The 21,249-nt window shown below is 38.5% G+C and overlaps 1 protein-coding gene across 2 annotated transcripts; it reads right to left on the bottom strand.

Moving 5' to 3' along the window:
* Nucleotides 1–689: 689 nt before the first annotated feature.
* On the bottom strand, nt 690–19,492 carry LOC143857737 (transmembrane protein (DUF616)). 2 transcript variants are annotated; one of them, XM_077368197.1, is made up of 10 exons: nt 19,335–19,480; nt 15,248–15,448; nt 14,879–15,123; nt 14,272–14,334; nt 7,620–7,975; nt 5,444–5,655; nt 2,114–2,370; nt 1,838–2,016; nt 1,043–1,198; nt 690–952 (listed from the first exon to the last, which is right to left on the bottom strand). In XM_077368197.1, exons 3-9 carry the CDS (start codon nt 15,066–15,068, stop codon nt 1,124–1,126), a joined length of 1,332 nt encoding a protein of 443 aa, XP_077224312.1. In that variant the 5' UTR covers nt 15,069–15,123; nt 15,248–15,448; nt 19,335–19,480; the 3' UTR covers nt 690–952; nt 1,043–1,123. The 2 variants fall into 2 exon arrangements, with proteins under 2 accessions (XP_077224312.1, XP_077224311.1); XM_077368196.1 differs by lacking the exon at nt 15,248–15,448 and having other exon boundaries at nt 19,335–19,492.
* Between the last annotated feature and the right edge of the window lie 1,757 nt (nt 19,493–21,249).

The following is a 21,249-nucleotide window of genomic DNA, read 5'->3' as shown; positions in this document are numbered from 1 at the left end:
CTCAACTCAACTAAGCCTTTGTCCGAAACTAGTTGGGATCGGATTTAATCCTTTAGAAAAATTTCATGAAGAAAATCCTTTAGATGTGAGTTCAATATAATTTAAAAAAATAAATAAAGAAAATCTAGAGTGCCAAAAGATAAAAAAATATCACAGCCTGATCCAACAGTCAGGATCAATCCGTGGTGATCCAATATCAACGGTCCCAATCACCAAATAACTGATACACCTGTTTACAAGGTGGACGATTCATTGTACCTGATTCCTCAACTCTAGCAACATGTATTTCATACAATGTAAGAAAAAGTTCCTTGCATCTATATATTTAAGAAAAATGCTATAAGCATAGCCACAAATGTCTCCTATATTTTCTAACGTATCGCTACAGTTAATTATTATTTTTAAAAATGAAAATATTTCAAAATTATCCCATGATTTTTGAAAAAATATCGAGGTATATGCATACTTTATGATATTATTTGTGTCTAATTTTTTTTTTAAATTTATATTTTAAAATATATTATTCGTACCGTTTTCCCACTATAAACCCCAAAATAACAAAAAAATAAAATATTCTGAAAAAAGACTCTTCCCGACAAATTCCCACGACAATTTTTCAGGTAGATGGGAAATCTTTCAAGTGGGTCTGAATTTCAACAACAAACTAAAACAATGGGACGAAATGAATGTCATATCAAAAGAATCGATTTTTCATTCTTCTCGCAAAATTTTTTCTATGAATGACATGAAATTCTTTGAATAACAAAATTTGGAACATAGGTTGGAGAAAGAATTGGAATACTTCACCAAGTTTGGTAGTAAAATAATCATAACAAATGCTCAACTATTGGATATACAATTGATTCCGCGGCGAAACCTTGAGGTGATGGATCAACCATCCGAAATATCAGTAGCTTTTAGTATGATTTCATCAGGAATTTCATTTATAGTACTGCATGGAAAACAAATCACAGTTAATATAGAATATATCTACTACTTTCAGTGATCAAAGAGAAACCATATTCCCAATCAGAAAAGTTACCTGACACAACAAGAGGGAATTTGGGGGGCCTCCTCACTCTTTCTCAAAAAAGATTAAATGCCAAAATATTGCTCAAAGTTTTCAGAAGGCAGGAGGAGGAGGTGGCCCATCTGCTCTATGATGGAACAATTTTGCTAGTGCTCTTCGCTCACAGTCCTGTGCAAATCAATGGGAAAAGAAAACATTACTTGCAGTGACAAAGAAAAAATCATACATTTAAATTTTTTGTTTGGCTAAACATAAAATAAAGAAACAGAGCCTTTACAGTAACATAGTAATACTAAGAAAGAAGGATTGAGTAGGATACAAGAGTGGGTTACAACCAGATTATGGATTCTAACCACATTCACTAGCTATAATGCAAGAAGACCTTATTAAAATATAGGAGTTAAATAGTAATAATTGCAATAAAGAGTTCAACTCCTCAATATTTAGCCTTTGCAATTTTCTTTTCTTTTTTAAAATTTTTGATTGGTCATAATATATTCCAACAGGAAACCAAACTACCAGGATTCCTAGCCTCATTCTATGAGGGTTGAGCGCCAGAGCAAATTGGGCAAGACATTTGACAGTTTTCTAGGTTAGATTTTTACTGAGCATCCTCAGCAATATATCTGATTGTTGTTCAACTTGTTCTATAACACTTGGAAAGTACAAACTAATATAGGATTTTTAAATCAGTGGCATATCAATCTCTTTTCTAAATTATCAGTCACAAGCATTCAAAATTCATATGCATCAACAAAAATTGCAAATAGAAAGAGATTTACAGGTTTCTATTAGGAAATTTGTTACCTTAAACATGTTTAGAAAGAATGGTTTCTCAGGATTCATTCTCCTCAGTTTCAAGAAAGTATATGCAAAGCTCAATTGGTCTCGTGAGGTAAAGCGATCAACTTCATTGAACCAAAGGCATGAAAATAAATTTGACATAGGTGTATGAGCGCGCACAATGAAAGAACCTTCCGGGACATCTGCAAAGTATGAAAGAAAATCTCAAATAAACGAAAAAATGGTGGAAGCAAAAAAAAAAGAACTATCTGAACCATAAACATGTAAATTAGAACGCACAGCTTGGGAGAGGAGTAGTCTCATCCGACGCATTAAACTTGGTAAGACCATCAGACTGGTAAAACTGGAACTGTTCATCAATGGCCGTGTGATTATATTTGTTTAGACGCTTATTTTGGAGTACCTCCTCCCAGACACAGTGGCGGTCATAATGGTTTGAAATAGCATATTCTGATCTCTTTCGCCACAAAAAGTATTCTAGAATCAGCATCGGATCAGTCTGAAGTCGCAATTTGCTATCTATCCAAATAGAATACCTGAAAACATTTGGAATCAATGAGGTTATTAAAATAGAAATAAAGAAAAAAGGTTCTTGAAAAATTGTAGCGGAAGGCTTTAACTGTCATGGGAGGCTACTAGCATGTGGCTGAAGATGAAGTGCTATAAAACGTAAATGGTAGATAAGGCACAATAAAATATGGGAAATGATATCAGCACAACCATATTTTGGTATTTTCGCTAACCCATCTTGTCTTTTAGTATTTAAAGAGTAAAACTTGACTTCAGAATGCTAATCCAGCCAATTGGGTTGGGGAAAAAATTTAACCGAATAAAATACCTGATTTGGTTCCATATGTTATGTTGAAGACATTTAGATAGGGCCCATTATATTTCCTATATATTCTTATATTCATTAGAATGAGTTATTGTTTAGGTTTATTTGATAATGTTTCATCTTTGGGTGAACCTGGCATACTTGAAATGTTCATAAAGTGAGATCTTATAGATATAATGAATTCCTGAGGTGGGGAGGTGACAACCCTCACGAATACCGTGAAAGTTATCATAAAGAAGAAGACGATGATCTCTTGGTTTCTTCTTTAGCCCCCACCTTTATTGGGGATAACATCCAAGAAGCAGCCTAAGATCTGACTTTGGTTTCTTCTTTGGCCTCCACCTTAGTTGGGAATAGCATCCAAGAAGAAAGCTAATGTATAATTTTGCCTCCACCTTTATTAGGGAACACACACGATCTTATTTTGCCTCCACAATTGCACCGTTTTTTGTGCCTCTACCATCTCCGGGTATCGGAATCACTCTATTTGAAATCATAGATCTGAATCAAACCCTAGATCTAACCCTCAACCATATCATCAAAACATAGATCTACCTCCAAGACCCTTCGAACCCCTAGATCTACACCCAAATCCATCGAAACCCAGATTTGATATCCTTACCCTTGATCTACACACCATCGATCCCCAGATCTATTCTAGATCTCCCACCTTAGATCTCTCAACCTGAACCCTACATCTCCCTTTCATAACTTTCAAAACCCTAAAACCCCCAATTCCCATCTTCGAGACTCTATGCCACCCCTTTCCTCTAACCCTAATCATAATTTCTACCTCTCAACTTTCCCATCTCTCATGGCTCTCTTTGTGATCCCTAATGATTAGTGCAATTCAGTTCCTTTTTCCTCAGTGCAAATTAAAGGAGGCTGATCTACATAGAATTTACTTAACACCAATAATCTCTCTACAAAGGTAATTAAAATACACAAATTTGTGGTGTTTGTGCAATCCTTGTGGCATGATGTGCACATGAGTGGACTGCAAGGTTTTAAATTTCGATTTCGGTAGCCTTGGAAACGGAAACGTTTTGGTTTTGGTTGGAAATTTTTGTGGAAATCCTGTGAAATCACAAAAATGTATAGAAACATATGCAAATGATAGAATTTTAAGATGAAACTTCAAGAAATGCTAGGATAAGCACAAATGCAAACTTAAAACTATAACATAAGACAACCATCCATAATGGTTTAATATCATCGAACACTTAGTGGCATGCACTGTCGTGCATTTCTAATAATTCAGTACATATCACATTTCACTTAATTCATATAAATATTTATACATAATACACCACATTCCACATGCAATTCATCCAAATATAATTATATAACACACACTGGTATAGTATACTACTAATGCATTAACATTTTTTTTTGGGTATGCATTTTGATTTCGGTATCGTTTCGATGGGGATGAAAATTACAACAATTCGATCGTGGTGTAGATTTCGACTGAAATTTAAAATCATGATTGTTACGTGGAATTTGTGCCTTTTTAGGCATGCCGGGTGAACTGATTGTGGGGTCCCATTATTCCTTGTCTGTATTGTTGGTCCGTTTCATTTGTTGTTGGAAATTGTGGTGTGATGTGACAGATGCTATCTCTTTCGTTCCCGATTGAGAACTGATCTGTTGGCAGTCGACTTGACATGCATTGTCGCGTATGTCCGATAATTCAGCACATACCAAAACTGATCTGTTGGCAGTCGACTTGTGACATGCATAGTCACGTATGTCTGATAATTCAGCACATACCAAAGATCACACGTAAGGGTGGCCCAGTGCACGAGGCTCCCATCATTGCGGGGTCGGGGGAGGGCTAGATGTACGCAGCCTTACCCCTGCTTTACAAAGAGGCTGTTTCCGTGACTCGAACCCGTGACCACCAGGTCACAATGGAGCAACCTTACCAATGATCACACGTAATTCATATAAATATTTATACATAATACATGCACCACATTTCGCATACGAATTATACCTAATGATATAGTATACCACTATTATACTTAAGATTTTGGTTTCAGTTTTGGTATGCATTTCGGTGATTTCGGTTTCGGTGGGGTTGCAAACGGAAACATTTTTGTCATTTTGTGTTGGTTTCGGTGGAAATTTAAAACCATGATACCAATAGATGATGTGAATCAGCACTTCCAGCTCATCAAATAAAAAATATTGAAATTCCAGATCTTAGATCTATGAAGGTAGTTCAGATCTAGAATTTCGATACTTGTGATCGCTTTTATTGATATATATGAAGTTACGATTGCAAATTTGAGATCGTAAGTACTAGAAAATATAAAGTTTCAGAAAGCAAATCTGACTGGCATCCTCATGTTGAATTTTCATATTACCATGCATGTTTAGCTCACTGCTAATATTCTGTATCTGAGCTTTTAGTCCATAATTCCAGATTTAATACAAAAAACTCACTAATTTAAATAGTAATTTAAGTAGAGACCAATTCATCGAATTAGGTGAAATCGGTGCCTAACACCTTCTGGTTCGTAACTTGACCGCGAATCCAATTTGGAATTGCAGACCATGGTCTGCAGAGTAATATCTTGGGTCATAGGCCCCAGCCTAGGTGGCAAATCTTTCTCAAAATTCATAGACTTTTGGTTTGTACACCTTTGTTTGGTTAATAAATCCAATGTCAAGCAACTTATGTTTTGATACAATATGATAAAGATTAAATTCCAAGAAGGATCAAGCCAATCAACGATAAAGTAAAGAAGATCATTCAGGCATCTTACCTAGCAGACGGGAAAAGGCGGTGTGACAAAAATTTTGGCACCTTTCCAGTTTTTCGCATGTCTGTGTATGGGAAGTTCCTAACAACAACCATTCTCCATAAACCAATGTATCCTCTATCATCAGAAACTTGACCTTCTGAAGATAGTTTTTCCATTGTTTGCCCATCCATAAACATTACGAAGCAAACATTTCTCTTGGAGTATTCACTGATCTGCAACAAGCAGAAACTAGTAACATCACTGAAAAATCAGAACCATGAGAATCACGTACCTACAAGCAACCGAAACCGATTTTTTTTTTTTTTTCAAATTTCGTTCATTTCGGCCAAATTTTTTACAATTTCGGTCAAAATGACCAAACTTCGGCCGAAATCCAAAGCGAACTTGAAATTTTCAGATTTCGGTCCCAACCGAAATTTAACACAAAGCCTAAAAATATGATCTATGTGAGAAGAAATGGTAATTGTGAAAGTTGAAAAGTCTCATGGACAACAAACAGAACACTTGACACAACTGTTGTATCATACTAAAAGACATTCTGATCCTGACCCTTTATACCTTCAATTATATGAAAAAATATCACATAAAAAATTGAACAGGCAACACAAAAGGTTAATAGTTTGATGGTTGTTAAAGCATTGAAATTAATTATTTTATTAATAAAAAGGAGAGATTTACCGAGAATGAAAACAAAAATGGAACCCCCCAAAAGAAACAAAGGTTACAGTCCTGAACACAGAAACTACTAAGCGAAACTCCTGGCCGGCAACCATCAGCAGCCAGGTTAACCTCCTGATGGACATGAAAGGCTTAACATGCAGAAGAGACTCAAGGATAATATATCTTTTTTTTTTGAATGATAATATATCACACGGAAGATTTCCACAATACCCCTCCCCCCAAAAGTGGTAGGTGTAAAACTTATTTCAGTATAGGATAAAGGCGTTATATTAGAACTGAACATAAAGAATAAAGTACCAAAGGTGGGGTTGAGCTACCAAGTTTAATAAGTCATACAACATAATATCATGAAACAAATTAAAAAGAAACAAAAAATTGATCAAGAAATACGTAAAAGTAATGAGGAAAAGGGTTGTACGCTCGAGCGTACCAAGCTTATGGTACGCTCAAGTGCCCAATCACATATGGGCCCACTTTGTTAGGATGATCCAAAGCATTCATTTGAAAGGCCCTATCATAGATAGGGTGTGTACAAAAAATCAGCTCCATAGGATCATCCTAACCCATCCATTTGTGGAGGGCAAAATGGACAGACCACAAATCTGCCCATTTTTGCCCTCCACTTTTGGAGGGGTTAGGATGATTCAATGGAGCTGATTTTTGGTACACACCCTATCTATGATAGGGCCTTGCAAATGAATGCTTTGGATCACCACAAAAAATGTGGGACCCATGTGATTGGGGCACTCGAGCGTACCAAGCTTATGGTACGCTCGAGTGCCCAATCACATATAGGACCACTTTGTTAGGATGATCCAAAGCATTCATTTGAAAGGCCCTATCATAGATAGGGTGTGTACCAAAAATCAGCTCCATAGGATCATCCTAACCCATCCATTTGTGGAGGGCAAAATGGACATACCACAAATCTGCCCATTTTTGCCCTCCACTTTTGGAGGGGTTAGGATGATTCAATGGAGCTGATTTTTGGTACACACCCTATCTATGATAGGGCCTTGCAAATGAATGCTTTGGATCACCACAAAAAATGTGGGGCCCATGTAATTGGGGCACTCGAGCGTACCATAAGCTTGGTACGCTCAAGCGTACAATCCTTTTCCTCATATATATATATATAAAGAGAGAGAGATAGTGGAGGGCTCTATAGCTACTACTCAGGGCAAATAGTTCATATTCTAATGCCACAATCATGCATCTTATGATATAGCACATGTTCAGCAAAAGGATAACTGAACTAAATTAGGTAGAGACACCTTAGCATAAAATCTAGTTTTAAGGCAAAGGCGGTATGTAGAGACATACTAGTGTAAAATCTAGTTTGAAGGCAAAGTTAGTAGATAATGGAATTGTAGTTGTTAAACTACAAAATGCAATAAACATTTTAAACATTAAAGGCTTGGTGATTAGATTGATTTTTCTAACCATAGGAATGCACCAATTATGAAATCACAGGTAATATCGAAGTACAGCATACCTTTTTGCTTGTTGGTCTCCTCAAAAAGTCAGAGCTTCCAAATATGCAAGATGATACCACAATGCGACAGGTATCCATATATTCCTTATCTTTTTCATACAAATCAAAACCACTGCTTGGGAATCCCTCTGGTCCTTTGATGAAGCCACAATGAAGTGTTCGATTTCTTGCATAAAATGAGCTCTCCCTTTCTGCAAGCGTTTGATGCCCACCAAATCTGGGTTCAAATATATCATGCCCATAAGGCTTCTCCTCTCTATCAATATATCTCATGGAAAACTGTGTGAATTTTATGGAATTGTTGGGCTCAACAAGATCATCAGCTGACTCCACAAACCGAACCTCACAAGGAAAATCTGAAAGGTTTGGCACATGAAAAGAAATAGTGTATGAGCAAGACCTTAACCATAAGAGAGGAAAACAAGGAACACTCGAATAGCAAAAGCCAGTGCATTTGTTAGCTAGACCTGGAATAATTTATGCCACCCGGGCATGGAAACGAGTATCCGATAAGAGATTGGGTACGGGAACTCCCCAAACCCCAAAATCACAGGATATAGATATGACAAGGACTGGATATATTTTTGCCACATACATGTAAGGATCCTTATAGCCTAGGATATCTATTGGATTATATGTCTAATACTAAATTAACAAATTTTTTTCATTGCCATTTTTGAAGTTTAAGATATCAAATTATAATATAAGGTGGCAAGTAACTAATAAAAGACAACAGAAAATCGAATCAATACTCAACTCAACAAAACTAAGCCTTTGTCCCAAACTAGTTAGGGTCGGCTAATGAATCCTTTAGAAAATTTTCTCATGAAAATTTTCACCAAAGTTGGGTTCATCATATGTGCCTAGGGGTGTGCATTAATCGGTTAAAACAGAAATAACTGACCGAACCGAATTCAGTCGGTTATTTCGGTTCGGTTAAATGGTATTTCAGTTCGGTTTCGGTTTCTATTTCTATTAAATCTCGATTTTCGGTTTCGGTGTCGGTTTTTGATAAAATAATTCGGTTAGAGCAGAAAAACTGAATGGGGAGGATTGTCCACTAGAATAAAAAAGGCTAAAAGAATAGTCGTTAATAATGGTGGCGTGAATATGATATTCCAAGTGGTTGCTGTCAGGGGTGAATAATGAATATGATATTTAAAGTGCCACCACTAGGTCCACTAGAATAAAAAAGAATAAAAGAGTATTCATTAGTAATGGTGGTTGTCAGGGCCTCAGGGTGTTTCTCGAGTAAAAACTGGGTGAATTGAGAATATATCATAATAACCCTAGTTTTCTTAACCCAAGAAGAAGAAGAAGCCCAAAGCTTTCTTCTCTTCTCCATTTCCCAACTGTTTTTTCTTAGAAAGTGCAGGGTTTTTTCTTTTCATTTGAAACTACAACAAACAGAGCAAAGAAAGGTATTATTTTTTCTCTTATATAAGCTCTATCCTATTGATTTTTATCAAGCATTGGAGTAAAATCAAACTGGGTTTTTGGTTTTTATTAGATGACGAAACAGAATGTTGTCCTTACTGATGCTGGAGCTCTGAAGAAATCTGGCATAGAAATGACGATAACCATCGCAGTTTCAAACTTGTCGCTTTTCCTTATTCTCCGGCACCGGCCGGGAAAAAACCCGCCGGAGGTCGGTACATAGCAATCTCACCAAAGAAGCTACTCAACCTGAAGAGTTTATCTGCTTATTCATGGGTTATTCTTCTTCTTCCTTATTTTTTTGAAAAGTTTGGACTCTGTTAGAACTCACTATTCGGTTTGAACCGAAAAAGGCGAACAACCGAAATCACCAAATCGGTTCGGTTCGGTTCATCACCAAATCAGTTCGGTTTCGGTTTAGAAATTTAAGTAACCGAAAAAAATTCGGTTTGCTCAATTCAGTTAATTCGGTTCGGTTTAAACTGAATGCTCACCCCTATATGTGCCCACATAGATCTTGGTTTTCCACATATGAGGCATGTGAAGGAAGCTTGGTGAAAATGGGATATAACTCAACTAGTAGAACGCATGGTGTTGGCTCTAATACCAATTGATAGCAGCGGCTTTTCTCGTGGGCTCTTGGAAGGCTTTTTGTGGTGAAGCAAAAAGGGTAGTTTCCTCCTCATCTTGTTTATCAAGGTTTAATCTTCTTCTTCCATTGTTCTTCTCTAAAGAGTTTTCTTTTTTGCAAGACAAGCATTGTATTGGAGGGTTTTTCAAGGTTTTTCCTCATACTAGGTGTAGAGATTTGAGGGTTGCTTGTGATTTGCTCCCTTTGTGGTTGTGGTTTGTTAGTACATATTTTCTTCATCTTGTTGTGCAAGATCTTAGGTATTTTCGTGTGTTCGCCGATGGTAGATTGGTCGATGTTATTGGCGGTGGGTCTCGGCCTCGCCAAGACGCAACTAATAAGATTTAATTTATACTAGTTTTTAATTGAATTTTTAAAACATAGTGGTTTCTGCCTTAACCTGAAGGTTGCAGCCCAACTAATAAGATTTTATCTGCCTGTGTTTTAAGTCACTAGTGGAACATAAAAAAAAATGCAATTCCTTAAGTTTTTCTTTAAAAGGCAGAAGGTTCTTATGTGTCGCATCCTATGCGAGAATTAAAGGATTTGGTAATGGCTACTATCAATTGAGCCTTATCTAAGTTGTCAGGAAAAAAAAGGAAACTAAAATAGGATAAGGATCAGGAGTGTTCAAGTCGTATCCCTTATCCTCATCTAAGTATCCTTTTTTTGTCCTTCGAAGAAAATATTTTTATAAAAGAAAGGGGGATTGGGGCCAAGTGAGCCCCAACACCACCAGAAATACAGCAGTAAAAAATATTATAAGACTGTCCTTGAACGAGCCAGCTTTCGCAAAGTCGTCAGCCATAGCATTAACTGACCGACGAATGTGCGAGAATGAGACATAAAATCTGACACCGAGTTGCAAATCTAAGATATGATATGGGAGAACCTCTGAGAACCTACGAACAAACAGGAGCATCCAAGAAAAAACCTACGTCCAACTTTACTTTTCTTCTCTTTCTTATTCAATAATGAAAAACTGTCCACACACACACACACACACACACACACACACACACATGCGGACATCTATAGCCCCATGAGGACGTCCAACTAGTATCTTAATTGGAATAGAATTTTAGAAAGAAAGAAACAATCCTACTGATTCATTCCTCTAAAATTATGACTTTTCAAACACAACATAAATAACTTCAGTCCAAAGACCCAAACTAGACCCAAATTTATTAAACTTGTGGCATAATGGAGTGAGTTGTTACGGTCCTAAGTTGGGGCCCGCCTAGGTATGGGACTGGGTGTGACCCAGCCTGGTATGGGATAGGCTTAAAGGGCCTTGCCTAATGCGTTCCATCAGCTCTGGAGCTTTTGGCTTATTGGTAAGGTACCTAACATTTGTTATCAGAGCAGCCACCACGTCCAGTGTTCGAGTCACGGAAGGTGCGACCTGTGGATAGGACTACCTGGAAAGGGCTACCTAGTAAAAAGCCGGGGTGAAAGCCGCCAGAGTAAGGGTGTCAATTTTGGCTCGGGCTCGGAAGCTCGCTCGAGCTCGGCTCGAATCCTTAACGAGCCGAGCCGAGCCGGCTCGTTAAGCTTAACGAGCCGAGCCCGAGTTAGGCCAGGCTCGGCTCGGCTCGGCTCGTTAAGGCTCGTCAACATCATCTGCAAAAACGTACCGAATGTCATGTGAACATCATCTGCAAACTGAGGGTATCAAACGGTTGTGAAAATTCAAAAATTTATTTTTTCCCGTAATTGTCATAACTTTGAAACTTTTTTGGTATTTTTTTCTTAATTGTCATAACTTACTGCCTTTTTCTGGTAATTTTTCATTTTAAACTTTATAAATTCAGCTAATTTACTTTTCGTCTGTAATGATTACTTTTTTTTCTTATCTGCTTTTGCTAGCGACATTTGCGATTTGTGCGAAACTTTATAACGCAAGCTTGATAAACCCAAGCTCGATAAAGCTCGCGAGCTGCTCGTGAGCCTGGCCGAGCCGAGCCAAGCATTTGAGCTTAACGAGCCGAGCCGAGTCTGGCCAAGCTCGGCTCAGCTCGGCTCGGCGCGTTTACACCCCTACGCCAGAGTGAAGTTGTCACAGAGTGGGCCGCCGCGGAAGGGGCAACCTGTGGAAAGGGCTACCTGGAAAAACGGCCAGAGTGAAAGTCGTCACAGAGTGGGGCCGCCGAGGTCGGCGGATTCGGAAGCATGGTGATATGTCACAGTCCTAAGTGGGGGCCCGCCTAAGTATGGGGCTGGGTGGGACCCAGCCTGGTATGGGATAGGTTTAATGGGCCTTGCCTGAAGCGTTCCATCAACTCTAGAGCTTTTGGCGTATTGGTAAGGTGCCTAACATGAGTCCCCTTTTCATCCAATAACCCTATAAAGGAGTAGGCCTCATTTACGTCAAACTTGGGCTCACGATCAGGGATTTTTCACCCTTTCTTGGGTCACGAACAGCTCCACGTCTTCCCCTTCTTGTAATATGGGAGAACCTTTGAGAACCTACGAACAAACATGAATCCAAGAAAAAAACTGCGTCCAACTGTACTTTTCTTCTCTTTCTTATTCAATAATGAAAAACTATCACCACACACACACACACATGCGGACATCTATAGCCCCATGAGGACGTCCAACTGGCATCTTAATTGGAATAGAATTTTAGAAAGAAAGAAACAATCCTACTGATTCATTCCTCTAAAATTATGACTTTTCAAACACAGCATAAATAACTTCAGTCCAAAGACCCAAACTAGACCCAAATTTGAAATTTATTAAACTTGTGGCATAATGGAGTGCGTTGCTACGGTCCTAAGTGGGGGCCCGCCTAGGTATGGGACTGCGTGGGACCCAGCCTGGTATGGGACAAGTTTAAAGGGCCTTGCCTAACATGTTCCATCAGCTCTGGAGCTTTTGGCGTATTGGTAAGGTACCTAACATGAGTCCCATTTTTATCCAATAACTCTATAAAGGAGTAGGCCTCATTTATGTCAAAATTGGGCTCACGATCTGGGATTTTTCACCCTTTCTTGGGTCACGAACAGCTCCACATCTTCCCCTTCTTGTATAGGTATTATAACCTTTGGATGCTCCAACACATTGGCTATTGCATTTGTTGATCCACCATATCTACAACCTCAATGTGATGTTGTACTACATTAGAAGGTTACCTGATCAATAGAGGGTTATTGTAAATCTAGATGTCTTCCAAAATCAGGTATCCCCGCCCTTAAAGATACTAAGGGGCCATTTGGATACGCGGATTTTAGAATCCAGGTTTTTAGTTTGACAACAGTGTAAAAGAGGGTTCATGATCAAGCTGGTGCATGTTGTCTTGACAGCGTTTCTTGGATTTTAAGTGAGAAATTCAGGTTCTAAAAATCTCTCCTGCATCCTAAGATTTCTAAAACCTGGAAATATGGGAGGATCTGCTACTCTCTTGCTGATGGAAAGAAGGGCGAGAAGTAAAAAACGAGTAAAAAATGACGGCTGGTCCGCTTCTTCTCTTGTCTCTTAGCTACAATTTTGAAGAAATCCCATATTCTAAAATCCGTGTATCAAAACGGCCCCCAAGTGTAGCCCCTTTTTCAAGTTCCTCCGCAATCGAGCAGATCACATGCTAAGCTTATGATCCCATGCCATTATTAGGGTGATAAGAGAGCCACTGTTGTGGTTGACATTTTTGGATGGAATAGTAAATTTACAAAGAACCGAGATTTACTCACCGTATATCCTATATGATTTTCTGAGCAGAGCATGATTTCTACACTTTATGCTTCACTTTGTTTGGGTTCGTAAACTAGGATTGAACTCAAACCTCGAGGTTGAAGAACAAAGCCTTGACCAGTGGAGCTAGAGGATTGACCCCCTCACATTTCTATGCCTCCATTTTGGTTAGAGTTACTCACGTCATTCCGGTTGATGAGATGTTTGATCTTCTTTATTTCCTATTTGCCAACCCAGAGGAAGTCCTTTTGAAGCTTTTCAATCGTCTTAACTACAAGCTAGAACTTTGATTAAGGACATCCCATCCAAATATCTTTATCCGGTACTTGGATAATCAAAGCTTCTTAAGGATTCTAGTAACATAAAGAATAACAGAAATTGATGGTATCAGTGCCATAATGATCCAACGATTGTGATTAGTGAATCACCTTCTTACACGATTTATTGTATGATATGAACATATCACTAAATGGATGAAAAAAAGGTAAGGATCGTAACTGCTACAAGTTTCCAACATAGCATATCTTCTTGAAAATGACCACGTCAGATATTGGCCGCAATTACCATATGAAAAGATCGCTTAACATGTATCCATCTGCAGGAAACAAAACATGGTATGTATGCCCATAAACAAAATATTTATGTTCTATGTTCTGTTCCATCAACAAAATATTTAATAAAATTAAAAAATAAACACAGAAACAAAAAGATAATTACGAACAGGAATTTCCTAAAAGAGAAAAAAACTCCTAGACAGAATTATAAATGGTCACGAATTTAGTGCATAGTAAGGGATAAGAAACAGATGCAACTTGGACTGACATCACGAATCTCAGTAAAGCAACATGATACAAAAGAAACTACAAAGGGTCACAGGTAAATCACTCATACATTTCCTACGATGCTTGGGTTTTGAATCCTTCAGAGCTTCCAATCCTAATTCATGGTGTGAACCTGCATTAGAATCCACTTGCAATGTCAGTCATCAGTGTACATAAATCTAATCCAAGAGAAAACCAAAAATATTCAGTCATTTACATAATTAAGACAAAACATCCAATCGATCAAACAATATCGCCTTCTTATGGGCCACTTTTCCCCATCAAAATGAGAAAAATTTGGGGATGAAATGTAGAGGAACAGTCCCAAACCATGGACTGAGTCAACTCTGCAAGGCAATGACTCAAATAAACTTGGAAAACTTGCAAATGTTAAGTAAATATATCATGAAATATCTTAAGAAAAAAGAGAACTCAACACCGTTCTCAGGCAAAGAAATCATGCATGAGCTGACCCAATGGGAACGTTTAACTTCAAGAGAGGCTTTTGGCAGACTCAAAACACTTTCAACAGAAGAACCAACCAACTTGGCTACAAATCGAATCACAATTTGTTTGACTATCAGGTGGATTTGAAGTAAACTGACTGACAGGTGGCGGTTGCACCAGAAACGAGCATTAGAGGAAAAAAACGAATACCAAAATATCCAAAAACCCACCATGGAATGGTAACTTCATGCCGAAGATAGACAAATAAATCAGAAACAGCAGCGCAAGTGAAAACATCCAAAGTGAACATCTACGTTTCGCAACCCGGCCAAACTTCCTTCCTCTACGAAACCGCAATCCATAATCATTTCGATCTCTTCTCTCCAACAATGGATCATTACTATACCTGTAAAGAGCCATGCCTACATCTCTTCCATAACACAGATCATAAACGAACTCCTCCTTAAAGTAACAACTGTGATGATAAAACAACAATGCCAATAACAAGTCAATTATCAAAATCCATCGAAAAAATATATCCTCTAATTGAATCACAAAGTAAAACCTAATGACCAATACAGCACTGGAAGAAGTAAAACCTCAGCCTGGAAATGTAGCGTTGAAAGAAAGTCCAGACGGTGAAAGGTGGTCCCCGCTGGTCACCGGAAACAGATCTAAAATCTAATACAGATATTGGACGGCTTTCCGGAGGCCAGCCGATAACCTTTCGCTGGCCGGACTTTTCACTGATGCTGTATTTGCCAGGCGGAGAGACCCTGGTCGGCGTTTGTCGCGCGAGGCTGCCAGTGAAAGTGGGGATGGCAATTATTTGAAAATTTAACCTTAGAACAAGGGTGCTTTGGTCATTTTCCACGATAGTTTTTATTTTCCAGAATGAAGCCTGGTTTTGGAACTGTTCTCCAAAAAGGGTTATTCTCGAACGGCAGAAATCACAAATACAGCAAAGTTTTACTTTCATCCAGTAATCAACTACCTACTTTTATATGGTGTTGTTATTTTAGTTATGGGAAGTGATATATCCGCCCCTTTTAATTACTTGGGACACCCAGCAGCAGTGTACATGGCAATCAACCCCATTGAATCCTATTGACGTGAAGTACATCAGCCCCTCTGCAGTCATTGATACACTGCTGCTGGGTGTCCCAAGTAAACAAAAGGGGCGGATATATCACTTCCCTTTAGTTATTGGTGTTATAGTTATAACCTGTCTGTGTGTTTTGGTGTTTATTAGCATGTTGAGGTAGGAGTGGGAGTCAGTTATGAGGTAGGCTTAGTAACTGACTTTGGCACTTTTATATGGGCATGTAACAGATGTGAACAACAAGATTTTGTTTTTTCATATTTTATCAGTAAATTAGAGTATTCAGAGAAATTTTCCCCTGAAAAGGGAAATTCTTGGGTTGATTTTGTCTTCTTCTCAGTTCCCGAACACAACATTTTGGCACCAGAGTAGGTCGGTATTGATGTGCTTGTTTTTGGGGTGGCCATGGCCGAGGGAACTAGACAACAAGAAACCAAGAGACTTGAAGCAGAGATCCGTTCCTCTGGAAGAATTCTGACTCAAAGGTGAAAGGGTTGGACGAGATTAAGAAGATGCTAGCAGCCATGATCAAGTATGGACAACTCCCCACTTCTATGCCATAAACCCGACATGATTTGCAGAGCAATATGACTCAAATAACAATACACCTAATAGGACTGTTAATTCTAGTTGAATAGCTCAGACTAGACAAGGCAAGGTTGATTTTCCTCGCTTTGATGGGGAGACCCACTAGGCTTGGTGTATCAGGTGGGGCAGTTTTTTTTTATCACAATCGAGTGCCCGAGGAACAAAAAGTAGCTATATCAATGATACATTCGGAGAAAAGAGCACTACAGTGGTTTAAGTGATTCAAGAAGGCTCAGGAACACATCAGTTGGGGTGGATCTGTAGAGGCCCTATGCACCCATTTTGGACGCAATGTTCTTGAATATTTTGTTGGATCTCCGAAAAAACATCGACAAATCTCGCCGGTTATAGCAAGAAAGGTTTAAAGAGTTAGCCACACGCACCAAAGGTCTTAATGATTTCTTTTATGTGAGTTGCTTCATTAGCGACCTCAAGGAGAAGTTACGACTTGGAGTACAAATATTAAGGCCTAAAAATGTTACCCAAGCTCTTGGTATAGCGCTTCTACAATGTTGAAGAGTGTTGTAGGGTAGTTTAGTCAATACATGTATTGTGAGGGGTATTGTATTAGAATAGCTGGAGTGCTTAAAACTTTAGAATAGCTCAAATGGTTTTTTTATTGGCAAGGCATGAAAAGGGACGTCCGAAGACATGTTGTTAAATGCGATACTTTCCAACGCATCAAAGAAGACACTGTTGCCTATCCTGGCCTCCTACAACCACTACGAATCCCCGCCAGATTTTGGACAGAAATTTCGATGGATTTCATTGATGGTCTACCCAATTTCTCATGGAAAAAGTGTTTTTTGTGGTTGTGGACATACTCAGAAAACATGCCCACTTCATACCAATGGCTCACCCTTATATAGCCTCAACTGTAGCTCAAGCCTTCGTGGTCCTCGTGGATCATGTTTTTAAACTTCACGGAATGCGAGTATCTATTATCAGCAACCAAGAGCCAGTTTTCTTAAGCAAATTCTGGAAAGAATTGTTTAAACTACAAGGGACTCAGTTGAAGATGAGTTCAGCTTATCATCCTCAAACAGATAGCAAAACTCAAGTGCTAAATTGGTGTTTGGAAGATTACCTATGATGGACTGTAGGAGAGAAACCCAAACAATAGGTATGATAGATTTCATTTGCTGAATATTGGTGTAACACTTCATTCCACTGAGCCACTAAAATCACTCCCTCTGCAGCTATTTACGGACCAAAACCTCCTTGGGTATCTATGTATACACCAGGAGGCACCAATGCTACAGCATTTGACAAGAAACTAAATGAAAATGAACGAGACAGATCCATTCGTGTCATACGTGCAAACTTACATTAATCAAGACACATAATGAAGCAACATGCCAACCGACATCGAACTGAAAAGAGAATTTCAGATTGGAGATTTCATTTACTTGTAATTGCAACCATACAAGTAATCCACAGTCGCTGTGAGGGCAAAAAGGAAGTTAGCTCCTACATATTATGGTCCCTACAAAATTTTACAAGTAGTGGGACATGTTTGCTTACAAAATGGAGCTCCTTGAGGGTTCTCATATTCACCCTCTCTTCCAAGTTTCTTGTTTGAAACGTAAGCTATGATCTAACACCCAATCTAAAACAAGCCTTTGTCCCAAACTAGTTGGGATCGGGTAAATGAATCCTAAAGAAAAATTTCATGAAGAAGGAATCTACCCGGCTCTACTCCTGGCTCTAGTTGGGTTCTTCTACGTGGATCATTTTCTTCGATTCTATCCTATCCAAGGTCATGTTCTTCGTTATGTTCCTAGCTATCATGTCTTTCCTCACTGTTTCTACCCAAGTTGTTTTCGGTCTGCCCCTACCTCTTTTTACTCCATCAATTTGGCACGAGTCGCCTCTTCTCACCGGAGCATCCAAAGGCCTACATTGTATATGTCCAAACCATCTTAAGTGATGCTCTCTCATCTTCTCCTCAATCTAAAACAACTTTGCCGATAAAAAATGAAGAGAGTGAGATCAAGCAGGAACTGGTAGCGGTGTTGGAGAGAAGAATGGTTAAGAGGAATAATCGAGATGTTACACAAGTGCTTCTGCAATGGGCTAACAGGCCCACCATGAGGATGCCAACTGGGAAACATGGCCCCAGATCAAAGAAAGACTCCCATTTCTCTAACCATGAGGACAAGGTTCAGCTTCAAGAAGATGGGAATGTTACATATCGGTGGTCAACTAACTTCTTTCAGATAGTGTTGTTGTTTCAGTTATAACATGTTTATGTTTTTTGATGTTCATTAGCACATTGAAGTAGAAGTGAGAGTCGGTAATTCAGTTAGACCCTGTTCGTTTGAGATTATGTCAACCGATTGTGAGTGCTACACCGATTATTGGACTCAAATTTAAATGTAATTTTGAGTCCAATAATCGGTTTCGCACTCACAATCAGTTGTCATAATCTTAAACAAACAAGGCCTTACCAGGTAGGTTTAGTAACTGAATTTGGCACTTTTATAAGGGCATGTAACAGAAGTGAACAGCAGGATTCTGTTTTCCCTGTTTGGATTCCAAGAATTTTGTGGAAAGTTTGGAAAGGAAAAATATTGCTAAAAATTTCCTACATTTTTTACACAAGGAAAAAGATAATTGGAACAAACACTATTCAAATTTAATCTAAATTCATGATAATATCCGTCCAAATTAGCCATAATCATATCATTGCTCTCTAAATCATGGAAAGAAAAGAAATTCCCAAGCAAAATTTTCAATCAGAAATGTTTTTCTTGGGAATTCCCCCAAAAGAGGGAAGTTCTAGGGTTTATTTTGTCTTCTAAATTTCTCATTAAGACATTGAAATTCATCCATGGAGAAAACATCAAAATCCACTACTCCGAACTAAATTTCTACAAATCGAAACTGGAAGGCAGAAAGGATTATAAAGAAAATAGGGTTAGGTTAGATCTGAAAGAAAACGAAGAGAGAAAATCAATTGAATTGAATCAAAGAGATTTGTAATGAGAACTTACAAATATGAGATTTGGCATTTCTACTGACAATCGAATATGATTCGAATCGGATTGGAATGAAAATTACTTGAAGATTTTTCACTAGAAGAAATCTTCGAATTTGGCGGTTTTTCTGTCTCTGAAATCTGAATACAAATACAAGGTACCGGATGTTTAGGGATTCGACATAGTCAATTGATATCTGCACCCTTTTTGTTCAATATGAGTTGTTAAATGTTGGGCAATTATAAATTGGCACCCCATAGGATAATTCGCACCCCTTGAACGTGAAAAAATTTTCACTACGAGAAATCTTCGAAATTTGGCGGTTTTTCTGTCTCTGAAATCTGAATACAATACAAGGTACCGGAAGTTAAGGGATTGGGCATAGTCAATTGATATCTGCACCCCTGTTGTTCAATAGGAGTTGTTAAATGTTGGGCGATTATAAATTGGCACCTTCTATAGGATAATTCGCACCCCTTGAACGTGAATCATGCGGGCGGATTCTAACGCTATCTCTTACAGGGAAATGATATATTTTTTACTGCGAAATGATATATTCGCCCGCTTATCTCACCCGGGCCACCCCTTGTATTGTACTGTAAAAAGAGTAGGCATAAGTTATAAGTACATTAGAAGGGGTGGCGGGGAGAGAAAAGGGGACAAATATATCATTTTCCTGTAAGAGCTCCTTTCCTAATATATCACTTCCCTTTTTATTTGATGCTGGCCATATTTTACCTTGGAAGTGCCAGTGGGGGCCACCTGTTCAGTCCTAATCCAAGGGTTCCTCTTCCCATACCCTTATGAATGAAAATCACACACTCTCTTGTTTTGGTTTTGAAGAAAGAGAGCAAGTGCTCTTTTTCACACTAAAAGAGTGGAGGCTTTCCATTGGCCTAGAAGAGTAGGAGTGGAGAGAAGATCCTCGAGCATTTTCTTGCCCAGGCAAAAGTTGAAAAAAGGTGTCGCAAATTCGCAGGGAAAGCTAGAGGAGAAATCGTCCACTAATAGTATATTTCCCATCTCTAAGGAATCAAGGTCTTTGATTTTTAAAGCAAAAGATCCATGAGGCACCCACCATAAAGTTTATGTATTACAATTCACATTGGTAAGTGATATATCCGCCCCTTTTGATTACTTAGCACACCCAGTAGTGTATCAATGACTGCAGAGGGGCTGATGTATTTCACGTCGTAAGGATTCAACGGGGCTGATGAGTGTCCCAAGTAATCAAAAGGGGGAGGGGTATCACTTCCCTTTGCATTACCATGTGTTGATAGTTGGAGAAATTGTATGATGAAGGGCCGTATAAACACGTACTCATCATCCCATCCTTGATATTTGATCCAACAGCTGCTGTTGGATCAAATATCTAGGGTGGCACTTCTATCGTACCGCCGTATACTTATACAGCCCTTCATCGTATAATTTCTCAGTTGGTTGAACTAATTCGCCCACATTGTCTTTTCTTTTTTAATTGGCTTCCCATAGCTTTTTTGGCTTCAAATGGGCACCATTATCAAGGGAACTAGTGGACAAATCGCACAGGGCAAAAAATAAATAATTCGCCAAAATTTTGCCAATATACGTAGGATATTGAGAGAGAGAAACAATTTTACTAAAATCATGGGACGTAGTTTTTCTCCAATAAATAGAAACAATTTTGCTAATATACGTGGGATATTGAGTAATAGAAACAATTTTGCTAAAATCGTGGGATATGGTGAGATATTTTCTACAATCCAAATATATCACCTTATAGAGAGTTTTACGTTTTTTGAAGAGGGGTTCTTTTCAATAAAGGGTTTTTTTTTTATATACGAGAAGCCTTCATCTTCGTTGCGGGCCTCCTCCAAGCTACTGATGTTCGCCGTTTGAAAATAATTGAGTAATGGTTCCTATGATCAAATAGTTAGAGATATTCGAGTAT

The sequence above is a fragment of the Tasmannia lanceolata genome, unplaced genomic scaffold (assembly GCF_043159265.1).
Source record: "Tasmannia lanceolata isolate RefF3 unplaced genomic scaffold, GAP_Taslan_0.1 ptg000025l, whole genome shotgun sequence".
Taxonomy (NCBI): domain Eukaryota; kingdom Viridiplantae; phylum Streptophyta; class Magnoliopsida; order Canellales; family Winteraceae; genus Tasmannia; species Tasmannia lanceolata.
Note: the sequence above shows the minus strand (reverse complement) of the source record. Positions and strands in the feature narration are given on the sequence as shown.